The 20161-nt window shown below is 46.8% G+C and overlaps 1 protein-coding gene across 1 annotated transcript in view; it reads left to right on the forward strand.

Moving 5' to 3' along the window:
- Positions 1 to 8457, forward strand: part of PPP1R3B (protein phosphatase 1 regulatory subunit 3B) — a 35234-nt gene extending 26777 nt beyond the window's left edge. The window contains exon 3 of the mRNA XM_063920039.1: positions 5694 to 8457. Coding sequence (XP_063776109.1) covers positions 5694 to 6552 — 859 coding nt within the window. The 3' untranslated portion in view covers positions 6553 to 8457. The remainder of the gene's footprint in view (positions 1 to 5693) is intronic.
- Positions 8458 to 20161: the final 11704 nt, after the last annotated feature.

Consider the following 20161-nt stretch of genomic DNA (forward strand, 5'->3'; position numbering starts at 1 on the left):
CTTAGGCTACTGGACACTAGCTCCAGAGGGACGATCACAGGTACAGCCTGGATGGGTCACCGGAGCCGCGCCGCCGACCCCCTTGCAGATGCCGAATAGAGAAGAGGTCCAGAAACCGGCGGCAGAAGACGTCTGTCTTCATGAGGTAGCGCACAGCACTGCAGCTGTGCGCCATTGCTCTCCGCACACTTCACACCAGCGGTCACTGAGGGTGCAGGGCGCTGGGGGGGGCGCCCTGGGCAGCAATGTAATATACCTATTCTGGCTAAAATATATCACATATAGCCCCTGGGGCTATATGGATGTATTTAACCCCTGCCAGGTTCCAAAAAAAACCGGGAGAAGAAGCCCGCCGAAAAGGGGGCGGGGCCTATTCTCAGCACACAGCGCCATTTTCCTGCCCAGCTCCGCTGCGAGGAAGGCTCCCAGGACTCTCCCCTGCACTGCACTACAGAAACAGGGTAAAAACAGAGAGGGGGGGCACTTATTGGCGATATTTATAATATTTGAGCTGCTATAAAGGGAACACACTTATTAAGGTTGTCCCTATATATATTTATAGCGCTTGGGTGTGTGCTGGCAAACTCTCCCTCTGTCTCCCCAAAGGGCTAGTGGGGTCCTGTCTTCTATCAGAGCATTCCCTGTGTGTCTGCTGTGTGTCGGTACGTGTGTGTCGACATGTATGAGGACGATGTTGGCGTGGAGGCGGAGCAATTGCCTGTAATGGTGATGTCACCCCCTAGGGAGTCGACACCAGAATGGATGGCTTTGTTTATGGAATTACGGGATAGTGTCAGCACGCTACAAAAGTCGGTTGACGACATGAGACAGCCGGCAAACCAGTTAGTACCTGTCCAGGCGTCTCAGACACCGTCAGGGGCTGTAAAACGCCCTTTACCTCAGTCGGTCGACACAGACCCAGACACTGACACTGAATCCAGTGTCGACGGTGAAGAAACAAACGTATTTTCCAGTAGGGCCACACGTTATATGATCACGGCAATGAAGGAGGCTTTGCATATCTCTGATACTGCAAGTACCACAAAAAGGGGTATTATGTGGGGTGTGAAAAAACTACCGATAGTTTTTCCTGAATCAGAGGAACTGAATGAAGTGTGTGATGAAGCGTGGGTTACCCCAGATAGAAAACTGCTAATTTCAAAGAAGTTATTGGCATTATACCCTTTCCCGCCAGAGGTTAGGGCGCGCTGGGAAACACCTCCTAGGGTGGATAAGGCGCTCACACGCTTATCAAAGCAAGTGGCGTTACCGTCTCCTGATACGGCCGCCCTCAAGGATCCAGCTGATAGGAGGCTGGAGAATACATTAAAAAGTATATACACACATACGGGTGTTATACTGAGACCAGCAATCGCCTCAGCCTGGATGTGCAGTGCTGGCGTGGCTTGGTCGGAGTCACTGTCTGAAAATATTGATACCCTGGATAGGGACAGTATTTTACTGACTATAGAGCAGTTAAAGGATGCATTTCTTTATATGCGAGATGCACAGAGAGATATTTGCACTCTGGCATCAAGAGTAAGTGCGATGTCCATATCTGCCAGAAGAAGTTTATGGACGCGCCAGTGGTCAGGTGATGCGGATTCCAAACGACATATGGAAGTATTGCCGTATAAGGGGGAGGAATTATTTGGGGTCGGTCTATCGGATCTGGTGGCCACGGCAACGGCCGGAAAATCCACCTTTTTACCCCAGGTCACCTCCCAGCAGAAAAAGCCGCAGTCCTTTCGTTCCTATAAGAACAAACGAGCAAAAGGACATACCCTTTCCTTTGCCTCGGGGCAAATAGGAAAGAGACTGCAACAAGCAGCTCCTTCCCAGGAGCAGAAGCCCTCCCCGGCTTCTACAAAGGCGTCCGCATGACGCTGGGACCTTACAAGCAGACTCAGGGGCGGTGGGGGGTCGCCTCAAACATTTCAGCGCACAGTGGGCTCACTCGCAGGTGGACCCCTGGATCCTGCAGGTAGTATCTCAGGGTTACAGGTTGGAATTCGAGAAGTCCCCTCCTCGCCGTTTCCTAAAGTCTGCTTTGCCAACGTCTCCCTCCGACAGAGCGACGGTATTGGAGGCCATTCACAAGCTGTATTCTCAGCAGGTGATAGTCAAGGTACCCCTCCTACAACAGGGACAGGGGTATTACTCCACGCTATTTGTGGTACCGAAGCCGGACGGCTCGGTAAGACCGATTCTAAATCTAAGAGAAGGCGTCTTAATTATCCCTTACTTGGACGATCTCCTGATAAGGGCAAGATCCAGAGAACAGCTGGAGGTCGGAGTAGCACTAACCCAAGTAGTGCTCCAACAACACGGGTGGATTCTGAATTTTCCAAAATCCCAACTGATCCCGACGACACGTCTGCTGTTCCTAGGGATGATTCTGGACACTGTTCAGAAAAAGGTATTTCTTCCGGAGGAGAAAGCCAGGGAGTTATCCGATCTAGTCAGGAACCTCCTAAAACCAGGAAAAGTATCTGTGCATCAATGCACAAGAGTCTTGGGAAAAATGGTAGCTTCTTACGAAGCGATTCCATTCGGCAGATTCCATGCACAAACTTTTCAGTGGGATCTGCTGGACAAATGGTCCGGATCGCATCTGCAGATGCATCAGCGGATAAAATTGTCCACAAGGACAAGAGTGTCTCTGCTATGGTGGTTGCAGAGTGCTCATCTGTTAGAGGGCCGCAGATTCGGCATACAGAACTGGGTCCTAGTGACCACGGAGGCCAGCCTGAGAGGCTGGGGAGCGGTCACACAGGGAAGAAACTTCCAGGGCGTGTGGTCAAGCCTGGAGACGTCTCTTCACACAAATATACTGGAGCTAAGAGCAATCTACAATGCTCTAAGCCTGGCAAAACCTCTGCTTCAGGGTCAGCCGGTGTTGATTCAGTCGGACAACATCACGGCAGTCGCCCACGTAAACAGACAGGGCGGCACAAGAAGCAGGAGGGCAATGGCAGAAGCTGCAAGGATTCTCCGCTGGGCAGAAAATCATGTGTTAGCACTGTCAGCTGTGTTCATCCCGGGAGTGGACAACTGGGAAGCAGACTTCCTCAGCAGACACGATCTGCACCCGGGAGAGTGGGGACTTCATCCAGAAGTTTTCCACATGATTGTGGTCCATTGGGAAAGACCAATGGTGGACATGATGGCGTCCCGCCTCAACAAAAAACTGGACAGGTATTGCGCCAGGTCAGGAGACCCTCAGGCAATAGCTGTAGACGCTCTGGTAACACCATGGGTGTACCAGTCAGTGTATGTGTTTCCTCCTCTGCCTCTCATACCAAAAGTACTGAGAATTATACGGCAATGGGGAGTAAGAACGATACTCGTGGCTCCGGATTGGCCAAGAAGAACTTGGTACCCGGAACTTCAGGAGATGCTCACGGAAGATCCGTGGCCTCTACCTCTAAGAAGGGACCTGCTTCAGCAGGGACCGTGTCTATTCCAAGACTTACCGCAGCTGCGTTTGACGGCATGGCGGTTGAACTCCGAATCCTAAGGGAAAAAGGCTTTCCGGAAGAGGTCATCCCTACCCTGGTAAAAGCCAGGAAGGAGGTGACTGCACAACATTATCACCGCATTTGGAGAAAATATGTTGCGTGGTGTGAGGCCAGGAAGGTCCCGACGGAGGAATTTCAACTGGGTCGATTCCTACATTTCCTGCAAACAGGATTGTCTATGGGCCTCAAATTAGGGTCCATTAAGGTTCAAATTTCGGCCCTGTCGATTTTCTTCCAGAAAGAATTGGCTTCAGTTCCTGAAGTCCAGACTTTTGTAAAAGGAGTACTACATATACAGCCCCCGGTTGTGCCCCCAGTGGCACCGTGGGATCTTAATGTAGTTTTGGATTTTCTCAAATCCCATTGGTTTGAGCCACTCAAATCGGTGGATTTGAAATATCTTACATGGAAAGTAACCATGCTACTGGCCCTGGCTTCAGCCAGGAGAGTGTCAGAATTGGGGCTTTATCGTATAAAAGCCCATATCTGATTTTCCATTCGGACAGGGCAGAACTGCGGACGCGTCCTCACTTTCTGCCTAAGGTGGTTTCAGCGTTTCACCTGAACCAGCCTATTGTGGTGCCTGCGGCTACTAGCGATTTGGAGGATTCCAAGTTGCTGGACGTTGTCAGAGCATTGAAAATATATATTTCAAGGACGGCTGGAGTCAGAAAATCTGACTCGCTGTTTATACTGTATGCACCCAACAAGCTGGGTGCTCCTGCTTCTAAGCAGACGATTGCTCGTTGGATTTGTAGCACAATTCAACTTGCACATTCTGTGGCAGGCCTGCCACAGCCTAAATCTGTCAAGGCCCATTCCACAAGGAAGGTGGGCTCATCTTGGGCGGCTGCCCGAGGGGTCTCGGCATTACAACTCTGCCGAGCAGCTACGTGGTCAGGGGAGAACACGTTTGTAAAATTCTACAAATTTGATACCCTGGCTAAGGAGGACCTGGAGTTCTCTCATTCGGTGCTGCAGAGTCATCCGCACTCTCCCGCCCGTTTGGGAGCTTTGGTATAATCCCCATGGTCCTGACGGAGTCCCAGCATCCACTAGGACGTCAGAGAAAATAAGATTTTACTTACCGATAAATCTATTTCTCGTAGTCCGTAGTGGATGCTGGGCGCCCATCCCAAGTGCGGATTGTCTGCAATACTTGTACATAGTTATTGTTACAAAAAAATCGGGTTGTTATTGTTGTGAGCCGTCTGTTCAGAGGCTCCTACGTTTGTCATACTGTTAACTGGGTTCAGATCACAAGTTGTACGGTGTGATTGGTGTGGCTGGTATGAGTCTTACCCGGGATTCAAAATCCTTCCTTATTGTGTACGCTCGTCCGGGCACAGTATCCTAACTGAGGCTTGGAGGAGGGTCATAGGGGGAGGAGCCAGTACACACCACCTAGTGGTCAAACTTTTAAATTTTGTGCCCTGTCTCCTGCGGAGCCGCTATTCCCCATGGTCCTGACTGAGTCCCAGCATCCACTACGGACTACGAGAAATAGATTTATCGGTAAGTAAAATCTTATTTTTAATCACACCACTTACATAGCACTTCTGTGCTTCTTATTAATTCTCACCTGTGTGCTGACCTGGGGTGGCCGACCTGTGCCGACATCATGGGGTCCTGCACCCCGGAACCATACCTAGTATTAGGGACCCCCAGTGACGGAGAAGCCTTGTCGATCGGCCTGGGGTCTTAACCCTATATCTGCAGATATACGCAACGAAGATCTCCGTATTATCTGACTATTATGTAGTAATATTTTTCACTCTGTGTGCATTAGGGAACACATTGTTTTTTCCTTATACTTATGTTGTAAAGCCCTTTTAACACAATGGGGGAATTCGGTTGTAGGCAATGGACATGACGTGCCATTCCGGAAGCATTACACCAGCTGGTATCGCATGTTTTCTCTCAGCACTATCTCAACTGGTCAATATGTGTGCAGTCGGGCATCTGGTGTGATGCATGTGGGCACATTTTAAGCAATTCAATTACCCCTATTGTGTGGTGGTTGTTGATGATGTTGTTGTTGTTGTTGTTGTTGTTGTTGTTGGTTTTTTGTTTTTTTTGGCTTCTGTATGGCCTGCACCACCCAACTAACATTTTATTCTTTTGATTTTTCTATTAATGATTTTATTTTCATTTCTTCTCTTCCGTCTTTAGTGTTCTGAATTTTTTCCCACATAAGCCAACGATGGCACTGGACATAGCCATGAAGTTTTACCTGCATTCACAAGCCCTGAAACGAGATCACTTGGAGTGCAGGATTGCTTCGAAGACCAACAAGCCGCTGAGACCATGCATCCAGCCAAATGACAAAACCTTGCTAACTGAGATTAACCACAAAAAGAATAAAGTGAAAAAACGAGTTTCCTTTGCAGATAGTCAAGGTCTAGCTCTTACTATGGTAAAAGTGTTTTCAGAACTGGATGACCCCCTTGAAATTCCATTCAACATTACGGAGTTGATAGACAACATAGTTAACCTTACTACGTTAGAGAAAGTACATCTGGTTTTGGACTTTGTCCAACCTGCTGCAGATTATTTGGATTTCAGGAACCGCTTACAGGCAGACGGGGTCTGTCTTGAAAATTGTATGCTCAAAGAGCGGTCTCTAGTTGGCACTGTAAAGGTCAAGAATCTGTCCTTCCAGAAAAGTGTGAAGATAAGAATGACTTGCAATTCCTGGCAAACTTTTACGGACTATGAATGCCAGTATGTGAAAGACACTTATGCTGGGTCTGATAGGGACACTTTCTCTTTTGACATTATTCTACCAGATGACATTCAGTTCCAAGAGAGGATAGAATTTGCTGTTTCTTTTGAATGTGACGGGAAAACCTACTGGGACAGTAATAAAGGACAAAACTATAGAATAATTCGGTCTGATTTTCGGAGCCATCACTGCAAACCTGACTATAGCCTTTCTCTTGACCAGTTTGGGAGTCCCAGGTGCTCCTTTGGTATATTTCCAGAGTGGTCCAGCTACTCAGGGTTTGAAAAACAGGGACCATACTACTAATGTACCCTTAACATAGAAAAACTGAACTCTAGGCAGTGGCGGTGCCAACCCCAACGGTTTGGGCTGTGAAAGTGTCCTTGTTGGGACTGACAGGTGTTGTATGGCTTTCAGAACCTACAAATCATTTTATGATCCAGTGTATTGATGACAGTGGTATCCTTATGCAAGTCCAAAGTAGTACCTTTTGTTTTTGTTTTGTTTTTCCCTCAAAGTTTTGGTATAGAAGTTGGGGAGATGCTGCTAATTTGTTTTTCCTAATGCTGCTACACTTGTACTCCTAGAAGCTAAACACACCCTTTTCATGACTCTTTAACTTCCACTGGAATGTCTGATGGATATTGGTGCACTAAGGGTGGCTTGCTCTAGCTTAGTTTCTATGTAGGTAATGACAACTATATGCAAGTCTTTTATACGTTATCCTTCCAATTCTTCTCAGGTAAAGTGTTTTTATTAAAGCTTGTTTTTAATCTATGCACTGCCCCATCTTATGCACATACACCACACGTTGAGTAGATGAGTGATGCTGGCACAATAATCCTATACACTTAGGTTTATGTTTGTTTCAATGGATTTAGTGTAGGGTCCTTATTTGGACTTACTGAAAAATGTCTATAGAATGTGGTGGTAATTCACCCCCCCCCACCTTGTTGATTTATTGTCTTATGTTGCACATGAATGCTAGCCTTTGTCTGGCCACTTGGATGCAGCAACTGTGCCTTTTAATTGTACATGGTAAACATTTCACTACTCACATCAGTTCTTCTGTGTTTTTTGTTGATCTTGCATAGGGCTTCCTGTACGTAATTCTCTCCTAGAGAAATAGTTTGTATTTTATTTGGTGGATGCTGGTATCCACACAATTTAAAACTTGGTGATATAAACACTATTAATGCATAAAAACTGCTGTTCCGCCATTTAGTTTAGTAAAAGTTAGACATGTGCAATTTCTTTTGACCATTGTCGTGCTTACTAAATCTGGAAGATGATTACAGTGGTAGGACTTGTTAAGATTTGTTTATGTTGTAATTGTTCTAAATATAAAGAAACAAAAAATGCAAGAATACCCTTTAGCGGGTCAAGTAGCTTATTGCATAAAATCCAGAGAACTTGCTATTTTGCTTCAACAAAAACCCCTGCGGCCCCCACCCCCCCACGGGCTAGAGATCTAAAACAGGAATTACTTTGTTTTGGCATTTTTAAGGTTGCCTATTTCTTGCAACAAGCTTTTTTTAAGTGTGTTCTCAATATACATTATTCACAAAACTTTTTTTTTATAATGAACACACAGTTTGTTACATTTTTGGAGACCTGTATAAAAAATGTTTTCAGAAGAAACTTTGCTCTACAGTATCAATGTGGGTATGGCAAACTTGTTCATTTTTATTTTTTTTCTTTAACATACCTCGACCGTAGATCTTCAATTTATGGCCCTCCAGCTTCTGCGGAACTACACATCCCTGCATGCCCTGCTTTTGTTAAGGCATGCTAAAAGGGAGGCAGTGCATGCTGGGATGTGTAGTTGGTCTACAGCAGCTGGAGGGCTGCAGATTGAAGACCTATGCTTCTCTTGCATCATTTGCATGATATGTTTTCGAGCGCAGCAGGGCTTAGCTGACTTAGCCTTTCTCCAGAATAGGAATTTGTGAGGATGTCTAATCCTGTGGCTGTATGCAAAGATGTGTGATTCTGTTTTGTAACTAGAAGTGCCTTGTACAATTGTGGTTTCTTTTTATATTCGGCATGTGGTTGTTTTTTGTTTTGTTTTTTTCTTTAAAGAAAATAATTGTACACAAGTCATTGGGGACAAAAATATGCACTTTATAATCACGAGTGAAATTTAGATTGGTCTTTTTATAGAAGTTTTTAAAGTGAAATGTAATAATAAAGGTGAAGCATTTGAAGAAATGACTTATCATTTTGATCGGAAGAGCGTTTTTAATACTATAAAATGTATGTATCTAATGCAATGAGGATCCCTAACAGCAGTAGCAGAACATCTAACTAGCGAGTTGTGTCTTATACTGGGGCTGGCATTAATAGACGTTTGAGGAGTTACTAATTTAGATAGTAATCATTCAGTGGGTTGGCATTTTCCCTCAATCTATAAAAGACTGACCCACATCCTATGATACTGCTGGTAGTAAACCTTCCCTGTAGCTGCTGTCTGTCCTAATGTATTGTGAAAAAATAGATTTACTGAAAGCATATCTGATATCTCATACAGACATTGGCAACTTTGCAAGAGCTAATCTGGATGCAATCAATTTGCTGGCGCTCAGGATACAGACGTCCGAATCCCGACAGCCCACAAGGACACCTTGAGTCCCAGCATGCAGGGACTATTCTCACTCGTGGGTGTCCACGATAGTGAGAATGGAACCTGTAGCGAGCCACAGAGGCCACAAATGGATATGTACCTATCACCCTGCTGACGGCATTCTGGCGGGCGGGATGTCTGTCGGGATCTTCACAGCCATCAACCCGCCCGCTGGAAAATAGTATGTATTCAAGCTAATCATAGTGGTCCTTAGCGAAGCGTGAGATGACACAATTGGTGTGTGAACCTGTTTCTATTCCACATGTTTGAGAAGGTTTTAACATTCCCACTATAACGGTCGTCTGATTAGAGAACCATTATATAGGCATCACGCGTAGGGTGGCAACAAAATTAAACTGAGGTACATTTATACAATGGCTACATAGACAATGTTCATGGTGGTTCTAGTTCAAAGATCCAGCCACTCAGTATTTGGAAATGATGAGCTTGCATGTACCTGGTTGGTAGCAAAGTACTCCATTTATTCTTATTTATTTTAATTATTAGCAAGAAGAAACGTAGTTTATCTGTAAATTGTCACTTGTGATATAAATATTGCCTAATGTGGGCTGGAGACTACAGACATGGCATATCTGCACATGTAATACATTACATGCAAGTGTGAAAGGTCAGTTGAACAAGTTGCCTGGTGTGGTCGCATCAGATGCAACCACACCAGGCTGATCTATCCCTGACATGGTCGCATCTGATGCGACCACTGAAAAGGTTTTGATTTGGTTTTTTTTGGGGGGGGGAATTAGCCAGTTAAGTGGTTAGAGTGAAGGTGCATACACACGGTGAGATCCTTGCTATGGCCAATTTTTGACTATGCGACTTCCCTTGACTTGTCTTTCCCCTCTCAACCCTCCCCCCCGATTTTGTCTGCGATTTTTATTTAAGTACCATTTTTGATTATACTTTACACTAAATTGTCAAGATTGACTTGCATGCACAGTCTATCCAGCCTTGCGATACTGACCCCGTGGGACCTCGTATCGGGATCGAATCTGTATTGCAAGCTGCCTAACACATTGCGATTTCCACTAGCTTTACTTGTGATTTTGACTAGTCAAAATCGAAAGGAGAAATCTGTGTAGACACCTTTTTAGCTACCTCTGCATATAGTTATATTGCAAACATTCTATTTCCATTTGCTTTAATGATATGAAGGTAAGTTTAAACCTTTCCTGAACTAAACTGTTAAGTACAAGTGTTGGAGTTCAGATTACAGCATGTGGCCATGTTAGTTGAGGAAATTAGAATGACTTTGTTGCTACCCAACTGACATACAACACCGAAAACTAGCTTAGAAGAATCCACTATGTGCAACATCCTGTCATAATCCCTATGGAGAAACCCATCCGGTGTTGCTGCTGGCATATTCCTTTTTAGCTGCACAATTTAAATTCTATGTTAGCTGCCTTTTTCTTATTAGTATAATATACACTTGATGGCCACTTAAATATAACAAGCAATAGACTGGGGAAGAAATGAGTGTGGAATGATTATCTGGTGCCAGACGGGGTAGTTTGACTATCTTAAATAGTTGATTTCCTGGTATTGTGCTGAAGTTACTAGACCTTTCAGAGTATGGTGTGCAAAATAAGCATCTAGTGAGCAGCAGTTCTTTAGCTGAAAATGCCTAGCTAATCAGACGTAAGGAGAATATGATGGCCCTCATTCCGAGTTGTTCGCTCGGTATTTTTCATCGCATCGCAGTGAAAATCCGCTTAGTACGCATGCGCAAAGTTCGCACTGCGACTGCGCCAAGTAACTTTACTATGAAGAAAGTATTTTTACTCACGTTCTTCGCTCCGGCGAACGTAATGTGATTGACAGGAAATGGGTGTTACTGGGCGGAAACACGGCGTTTCAGGGGCGTGTGGCTGAAAACGCTACCGTTTCCGGAAAAAACGCAGGAGTGGCCGGAGAAACGGTGGGAGTGCCTGGGCGAACGCTGGGTGTGTTTGTGACGTCAACCAGGAACGACAAGCACTGAACTGATCGCACAGGCAGAGTAAGTCTGGAGCTACTCTGAAACTGCTAAGTAGTTAGTAATCGCAATATTGCGAATACATCGGTCGCAATTTTAAGAAGCTAAGATTCACTCCCAGTAGGCGGCGGCTTAGCGTGTGTAACTCTGCTAAATTCGCCTTGCGACCGATCAACTCGGAATGAGGGCCGATATGCGGAAGAGCATCTGTTCACACAGCAATTCAAACCTTTCAGCGGATGGGCTGAAACAGCAGAAGACCACACCAGCGTCCACCAAAGTCTACTAAGATCACCAAACTGAGGTACAGTCGTCGCAGGTTTACCAAATGTAGATATTGTGGTTTTTAAGCACTGATGCCTAGTCTGGCATTGATTCCTGCTGTGACATGCAGGTGGTATAGTCATCATGCATTGTTTGAATGGAGTAATCGTGTGGGTATGTTTTCTTGGTATATTAGGCCCCTTTAATACAAACTAACCATAGTTTAAATGTCACAATTTACCAGAGTATTGATGCTGATCATACTTTAAATAGCTAGTATCGGCAGGATAACATGCCTTGTCACAAAATGTCGTCATTTAGCTGATTCCATGAACATGACAATGAGTTGTCTGCTCCAATGCTCACTGGATATCAATCCAATAGAACACCTAGAATGTAGCGGAACAGGATAAATCTCCCTGCTGCTGTCATGTCGCCATGGGCACATTTCTAAGGAACGTTTCTAGTACCTTGTTGAATGCAGCCTGTTCTGGTGGCAAAGAGTGTGCATTATGGCCAAATAATGGACTTAGGCCCTCATTCAGCATTGATTGCATTTGCAAAGCTTCATACAGGCAGCCTTGCAAATACAATTGCCTAAATATGCAAATACAGTAGGAGGTGTTAAACACCTTGCTGCATTTACGATCCCAGCGCTCCGACCTGACCAGCGTTTCAATGTTCCCCACAAAATGGGCAGCTGACTAAGCCTTGGTTAATGCAGGCTAGCCATCCCAAGAGGCCTTGTGAGGCCATAAACTCTTGCCTCGCCACTCCTGGAAAACGGGGGTAATATGCCCCTGTTTCCAGTAATGCTGGACACCCCCCGAATGCCTCTGTCTGGCAGGCAGAAGCTTATGGAGGGCTGTCTTCGATCCTGCGCAGAACGGATACTGTGCTTGCACAGCTTCCAGATACTCTGGAAACTGTGCAGGGGATGACCATAGTGATTCTTGGTAAATTAGCCCTTTTTATATGCTGTCCGAAAACAGCAGAAATGTAAAACAAAAAAATTGGAACCCATTAGAGCATATTGTTACACAACAATTTTACTTTTGTTGCCCAGTATACCCTTTTAAAGAAACGCCCTGTTCTTAGTGTTTTTGCAGTGTAGCTAGGAGAAATTGACTGACAAAATACAACCTTTTTAAATGGTAAAAATTAGCTTATGTTTCCACATTTTGTGATTTTTATACTGGCTGTATGTTTACAATGTACACTGCATGCTTACTGTCCACTCATGGGAATATAATTGCATCAAATGTGACTTCCTAGTGGGTAATCTTTCTAAAGTTAACTTCAAAGGTCCATCTTCTACCTCTAAAATTACACCTTTTCCATGAAAAAAAAAAAAAAACACACTTGGTTTTCTACCACAATACTGCTCATTTTAGCTTCAGTTAATCAAGAGAGTCAGGGAACAGCTGTATTATATTTTCTCTGACGTCCTAGTGGATGCTGGGAACTCCGTAAGGACCATGGGGAATAGACAGGCTCCGCAGGAGACTGGGCACTCTAAAAGAAAGATTAGGTACTATCTGGTGTGCACTGGCTCCTCCCTCTATGCCCCTCCTCCAGACCTCAGTTAGAATCTGTGCCCAGCCAGAGCTGGGTGCTCCTAGTGGGCTCTCCTGAGCTTGCTAGAAAAGAAAGTATTTGTTAGGTTTTTTATTTTCAGTGAGATCTGCTGGCAACAGACTCACTGCTACGTGGGACTGAGGGGAGAGAAGCAAACCTACCTGCTTGCAGCTAGCTTGTGCTTCTTAGGCTACTGGACACCATTAGCTCCAGAGGGTTCAAACAGAGGGCCTGACCTCGATCGTCCGTTCCCGGAGCCGCGCCGCCGTCCCCCTTGCAGAGCCAGAAGACAGAAGAGTAGCTATGAAATCGGCGGCAGAAGACTCCTGTCTTCATTAAGGTAGCGCACAGCACCGCAGCTGTGCGCCATTGCTCCCACAGCACACCACACACTCCGGTCACTGTAGGGTGCAGGGCGCTGGGGCGCCCTGGGCAGCAATTATAATACCTTTTGGCACTTAAAATTCACATAATACAGTCTGGAAACTGTATATGTGTAAAAACCCCCGCCATTAAGTTACATAAAACGCGGGACAGAAGCCCGCCGCTGAGGGGGCGGGGCCTTCTTCCTCAGCACACCAGCGCCATTTTCCCTTCACAGCTCCGCTGGAAGCAGCTCCCCAGGCTCTCCCCTGCAGTATCCTGCTACAAGAAGGGTAAAAAAAAGAGTGGGGGGGGCACATAAATTTAGGCGCAAATAAGATATTTAAGCAGCTATTGGGTAAAACACTTTTTATAGTGTAAATCCCTGTGTTATATAGCGCTGTGGTGTGTGCTGGCATACTCTCTCTCTGCCTCCCCAAAGGACTTTGTGGGGTCCTGTCCTCAGTCTGAGCATTCCCTGTGTGTGTGTGTGTGGTGTCGGTACGGCTGTGTCGACATGTTTGATGAGGGTTACGTGGAGGCGGAGCAGGGGCAGATAAGTGTGGTGACGGGGCCGACACCTGATTGGATGGATATGTGGAAGGTCTTAACCGACAGTGTCAACTCCTTACATAAAAGGTTCGATGACGCAGCAGCCTTGGGACAGCCGAGGTCTCAGCCCGCGCCTGCCCAGGCGACTCAGAAGCCGTCAGGGGCTCATAAACGCCCGCTAGCTCAGATGGTAGACACAGATGTCGACACGGAGTCTGACTCCAGTGTAGATGAGGATGAGACAAATGTACAGTCTACAAAGGCCATCCGATGCATGATTACTGCAATGAAAGATGTATTGCACATTTCTGACATTAACCCGGTTACCACCAAGAGGGGTATTATGTTTGGGGAGAAAAAGCAACCAGTGACTTTTCCCCCATCTGATGAATTAAATGAATTGTGTGAAGCGTGGAGTTCACCTGATAAGAAACTAGTGATTTCTAAGAGGTTACTGATGGCGTACCCTTTCCCGCCAACGGATAGGTTACGTTGGGAAACATCCCCTAGGGTGGACAAGGCGCTAACACGCTTATCTAAAAGGGTGGCCCTGCCGTCTCAGGATACGGCCGCCCTAAAGGAGCCTGTGGATAGAAAGCAGGAAGCTATCCTGAAGTCTGTCTATACACACTCTGGTACTCTACTGAGACCTGCTATTGCTTCAGCCTGGATGTGTAGTGCTGCTGCAGCAGCAGCATGGACTGATACCCTGTCAGACAACATTGATTCCCTCGACAGGGATACTGTTTTGCTAACCCTCGAACATATAAAAGACGTCGTCTTATATATGCGGGATGCCCAGAGGGACATTTGCCTGCTGGCATCTAGAATTAATGCAATGTCCATTTCTGCCAGGAGATTATTATGGACTCTGCAGTGGACAGGTGTTGCTGATTCTAAAAAAAACACATGGAGGTTTTGCCTTATAAGGGTGAGGAATTGTTTGGGGACGGTCTCTCGGACCTCGTATCCACAGCAACAGCTGGGAAGTCGACTTTTTTACCTCTGGTTCCCTCACAGCCTAAGAAAGCACCGTATTATCAAGTGCAGTCCTTTCGGCCTCAGAAAGGCAAGCGGGTCAGAGGAGCATCCTTTCTGGCCAGAGACAAGGGAGGGGAAAGAAGCTGCACCAGGCAGCCAGTTCCCAGGAACAAAAATCCTCCCCTGCTTCCACTAAGTCCGACGCATGACGTTGGGGCTCCACAGGCGGAGCCAGGTGCGGTGGAGGCGCGTCTCCGAAACTTCAGCAACCAGTGGGTTCGCTCACAAGTAGATCTCTGGGCTGTACAAATTGTATCTCAGGGATACAAGCTGGAGTTCGAGGCGACTCCCCCTCGCTGTTACCTCAAATCAGCCTTGCCAGCTGCTCCCAGGGAAAGGGAGGTAGTACTGGCGGCAATTCACAAGCTGTACCTCCAGCAGGTGATAATCAAGGTCCCCCTCCTTCAACAGGGAAGGGGTTACTATTCCACAATGTGTTTTGGTACCGAAACCGGACTGTTCGGTGAGACCCATTCTGAATTTAAAATCCTTGAACACTTCTATAAAGAAGTTCAAGTTCAAAATGGAATCGCTCAGGGCGGTTATTGCAAGCCTGGAAGAGGGGGATTTTATGGTGTCGCTGGACAGCAAGGATGCTTACTTGCATGTCCCCATTTACCCACCTCACCAGGAATACCTCAGGTTTGTGGTACAGGACTGTCATTACCAATTCCAGACGTTACCGTTTGGTCTCTCCACGGCCCCGAGAATATTTACCAAGGTAATGGCCGAAATGATGATACTCCTTCGGAAGAAGGGAATTATAATTATCCCGTACTTGGACGATCTCCTCATAAAGGTGAGGTCCAGAGACCAGTTGTTGGTCAGCGTAGCACACTCTCAGGAAGTGTTGCAACAGCACGGCTGGATTCTGATTATCCCAAAGTCGCAGCTGATTCCTGCGACGCGTCTGCTTTTCCTGGGCATGATTCTGGACACAGAACAGAAGAAGGTGTTTTCTCCCGGTGGAGAAGGCCCAGGAATTGTCATCTCTGGTCAGGGACCTCCTGAAACCAAAACAGGTGTCGGTGCATCACTGCACGCGAGTCCTGGGAAAGATGGTGGCTTCTTACAAAGAAATTCCCTTCGGCAGGTTCCATGCAAGGATCTTTCAGTGGGATCTGTTGGACAAATGGTCCGGATCGCATCTTCAGATGCATCGGTTGATCACCCTGTCCCCAAGGGCCAGGGTGTCTCTGCTGTGGTGGCTGCAGAGTGATCATCTTCTCGAGGGCCGCAGGTTCGGCATACAGGACTGGGTCCTGGTGACCACGGATGCAAGCCTCCGAGGATGGGGGGCAGTCACTCAGGGAAGAAACTTCCAAGGACAGTGGTCTAGTCTGGAGACTTCACTACACATAAATATACTGGAACTAAGGGCCATTTACAACGCCCTGAGTCAAGCAGAGCCCCTGCTTCAAAACCACCCAGTACTGATTCAGTCAGACAACATCACGGCAGTCGCCCATGTAAACCGCCAGGGCGGCACGAGAAGCAGGATGGCAATGGCAGGAGCCACAAAGATTCTTCGATGGGCGGAGAATCACGTGCTAGCACTGTCAGCAGTGTTCATTCCGGGAGTGGACAACTGGGAAGCAGACTTCCTCAGCAGGCACGACCTCCACCCGGGAGAGTGGGGACTTCATCAAGAAGTCTTCACACAGATTGTAAATCGCTGGGAACTGCCACAGGTGGACATGATGGCGTCCCGCCTCAACAAAAAGCTAAAAAAAATATTGCGCCAGGTCAAGGGACCCTCAGGCGATAGCTGTGGACGCACTTGTGACACCGTGGGTGTACCAGTCGGTTTATGTGTTCCCTCCTCTTCCTCTCATACCCAAGGTACTGAGGATAGTAAGAAAGAGAGGAGTAAAAACTATACTCATCGTTCCGGATTGGCCAAGAAGAACTTGGTACCCAGAACTACAAGAAATTATCTCAGAGGACCCATGGCCTCTGCCTCTCAGACAGGACCTGTTACAGCAGGGGCCCTGTCTGTTCCAAGACTTACCGCGGCTGCGTTTGACGGCATGGCGGTTGAACGCCGGATCCTAATGGAAAAGGGCATTCCAGATGAAGTGATTCCTACGCTGATAAAAGCTAGGAAGGATGTGACTGCCTGAAGTTCAGACGTTTGTTAAGGGAGTGCTGCATATTCAGCCCCCTTTTGTGCCTCCAGTGGCACCTTGGGATCTTAACGTTGTGTTGGATTTCCTGAAATCACAGTGGTTTGAGCCACTTAAGACCGTGGAGCTAAAGTATCTCACGTGGAAGGTGGTCATGCTGTTGGCCTTAGCTTCGGCTAGGCGTGTGTCAGAATTGGCGGCTTTGTCATGTAAAAGCCCGTATCTGATCTTCCATATGGACAGGGCAGAATTGAGGACTCGTCCCCAATTTCTCCCAAAGGTGGTATCAGCGTTTCATTTGAACCAACCTATTGTGGTGCCTGCAGTTACTCTGGACTTGGAGGATTCCAAGTTGCTGGACGTAGTCCGGGCTTTGAAAATTTGTTTCCAGGACGGCTGGAGTCAGGAAAACTGACTCGCTATTTATCCTGCATGCACCCAACAAGCTGGGTGCTCCTGCTTCAAAGCAAACTATTGCTCGCTGGATCTGTTGCACGATTCAGCTGGCACATTATGCGGCTGGACTGCCGCATCCTAAATCAGTAAAAGCCCATTCCACAAGGAAGATGGGCTCTTCTTGGGCGGCTGCCCGAGGGGTCTCGGCTTTACAGCTTTGCCGAGCTGCTACTTGGTCGGGTTCAAACACATTTGCTAAATTCTACAAGTTTGATACCCTGGCTGAGGAGGACCTTGAGTTTGCTCATTCGGTGCTGCAGAGTCATCCGCACTCTCCCGCCCGTTTGGGAGCTTTGGTATAATCCCCATGGTCCTTACGGAGTTCCCAGCATCCACTAGGACGTCAGAGAAAATAAGAATTTACTCACCGGTAATTCTATTTCTCGTAGTCCGTAGTGGATGCTGGGTGCCCGTCCCAAGTGCGGACTCTCTGCAATACATGTATATAGTTATTGCTTGACTAAAGGGTTATTGTTATGAGCCATCCGTAAAAGGAGGCTCAGTTGTTGTTCATACTGTTAACTGGGTATGGTCATAGGTGTGCGCAGGGGGGGTGCCTGGTGCGCACAGGCACCCCCTAATGTCTGGCACCCCGATCTCACATGCCTGATGCAGTGATCGCCGAGCAGGCGGATTACTGTCCCCTCTGTGCTGCACCCTGACAGGACTGTATTACTGACCGGACGCCTGGGTTAATCAAGGGTGCCACTGCGACCGGCTTTCAAACTCCCGGCTCCACCTCCATGTACAAAACCAGAGTGATGTGACACGATTATGTCATGCTGCTCGCACGCCCACCCGCCATATGCCCACCTCTCTCCTTCTATGCTATGCCAACGCCAGCCACTTATGAGGATCAGCAGGCAGCCTGCGTTCTTCTTAGGAAGACCAATTCAATACTGGCAGGTGGTCGGCAGCAGCATTGACACGTCACTCACGTTTCCAGCAGCAGCAGTACTAGTCTGCGACTATCAGTGTCAGTGAGTGACTGGCTTGTAAGTAAGCTGCTGCAGCTTGCAGGGGAAAGTGTGGGGGAGCCAGACCAGGCTGAGGAGGAGCAGTGTAATTGCAGTGAGTTTTATCAGGGGTGTTTGTTTGGTGCACACCACAACATCTGACAATGCATCTGCATTATTAGGATTGGTACAAAGGTGGAAATTTTATATTGCGTCAATAGATGGTGCTAGACACACCCAAAAGGTGGTGCTAGACACACCCCTCCGATGGTGCACCCCCTAATAAAATGTGCTGCGCACGCCTATGGGTATGGTTATCACAAGTTGTACAGTGTGGCTGGTATTAGTCTTACCCTGGATTCCAAATCCTTTCCTTGTTGTGTCAGCTCTTCCGGGCACAGTTTCCCTAACTGAGGTCTGGAGGAGGGGCATAGAGGGAGGAGCCAGTGCACACCAGATAGTACCTAATCTTTCTTTTAGAGTGCCCAGTCTCCTGCGGAGCCCGTCCTATTCCCCATGGTCCTTACGGAGTTCCCAGCATTCACTACGAGAAATAGAATTACCGGTGAGTAAATTCTTATTTTACATGTAGCACTATTTAGTGCTTAAAGCAGTGATTTTCAACCTTTTTCAGTTTGCGGCACACCAAAAAGATTTGAAGCTTGCCAAGGCACACCATCTGTACCCCACGGAAAAATAAAACTCGCGCAGGGAAATAAAACAAACCTATTTGTCCCCAAGAGGAAAAACACACACATTGTCCCCAACAGTTATTAAAATAATGCACAGTACTTGAACACACTGTCTGCCACAATAATTCCACACATTGACCCTCATAGTAATGCCATCACACTGGCCCCATAGTTATTGCCCACACTGACCCCCCCCATAGTAATGCCACCAGACACACTGTCCCCCATAGTAATTGCACTGCACACACTGTCTGTCATAATCATAAAGCACTGGCCCAAACCTTTTTTTCTTTTCCCCCTTTTGCTGCAGGAGCAGAGCAGCACGTGCCACGAAGGGAAACTAGACGCTGCCCAGGCGGGATGGTGATGTGTATGTGACCTATGAGTCACGCCACAATGTAGGGGTCACGCAAGAGAGCTGCTGTCTTCACTATACAGTGACTGCAGAAGAGCTGCCTGTGCTGCCCGATAGTGATACTGTAAATCCAGTATCACTATCGGGCAGCGCAGGCAGCTCTTACATGGTTATTGTATAGTGCAGACGGGGACTGGCAGCAGGGATCTCTCTGGTGGCGGCACACTTGACAACCGCTAGCGGCACACCGGTTAAAAAACACTGCCTTAAAAGATGGGTTTTTAGGGGTGTGGTGGGGTTTTTTGTTTTTGGGAGCTTTTATTTTTGGAAAAATGACATTATAAAATAAGGATATGCATATGTTTTGCACCATAAGGATAACATAGGCCAATTTAACGCCTTCAAAATCTGACCTATATAGGATTTATGTAAATGTCTATTATATGGCAGGCAGAAAGTGAAAATCAATTTTACTATAAGATTGGTAATGCAGTCTTATACCAAGTAGCTATGCAGAGTATAATTTAGTTCTACGTAAGGTCGAATATCTCTGATAATCCATGTTTGCACTTTTCATCATGGCATTAAATAAAGAAGGTTTTTAGTGGGTTCAGTCACATGTTCGTACTATTAGATGGTTTTTCCTGATACCCCTTTTACACCAAACGCTTGGAACTGACCGCTTTATTTTTACACTGTAATTTAGATTTAAGTTTGAAAACACCCCACCCAAATCTAACTCTCTCTGCACATGTTATATCTGCACCTCCTGTCCTGCATTCCGGGTATGGTCTTTTTCCAGATAACAGAATACCTGTTATCAGGATGGGTTCCTGGGGTCCACGACACATTGGCAGGAGGCTGCAGCACGTCAGCTGGGACCTCCCTGGGGTCGGCGGGATGGTCCAGCGTAGGT

The sequence above is a fragment of the Pseudophryne corroboree genome, chromosome 1 (genome assembly GCF_028390025.1).
Source record: "Pseudophryne corroboree isolate aPseCor3 chromosome 1, aPseCor3.hap2, whole genome shotgun sequence".
NCBI lineage: Eukaryota > Metazoa > Chordata > Amphibia > Anura > Myobatrachidae > Pseudophryne > Pseudophryne corroboree.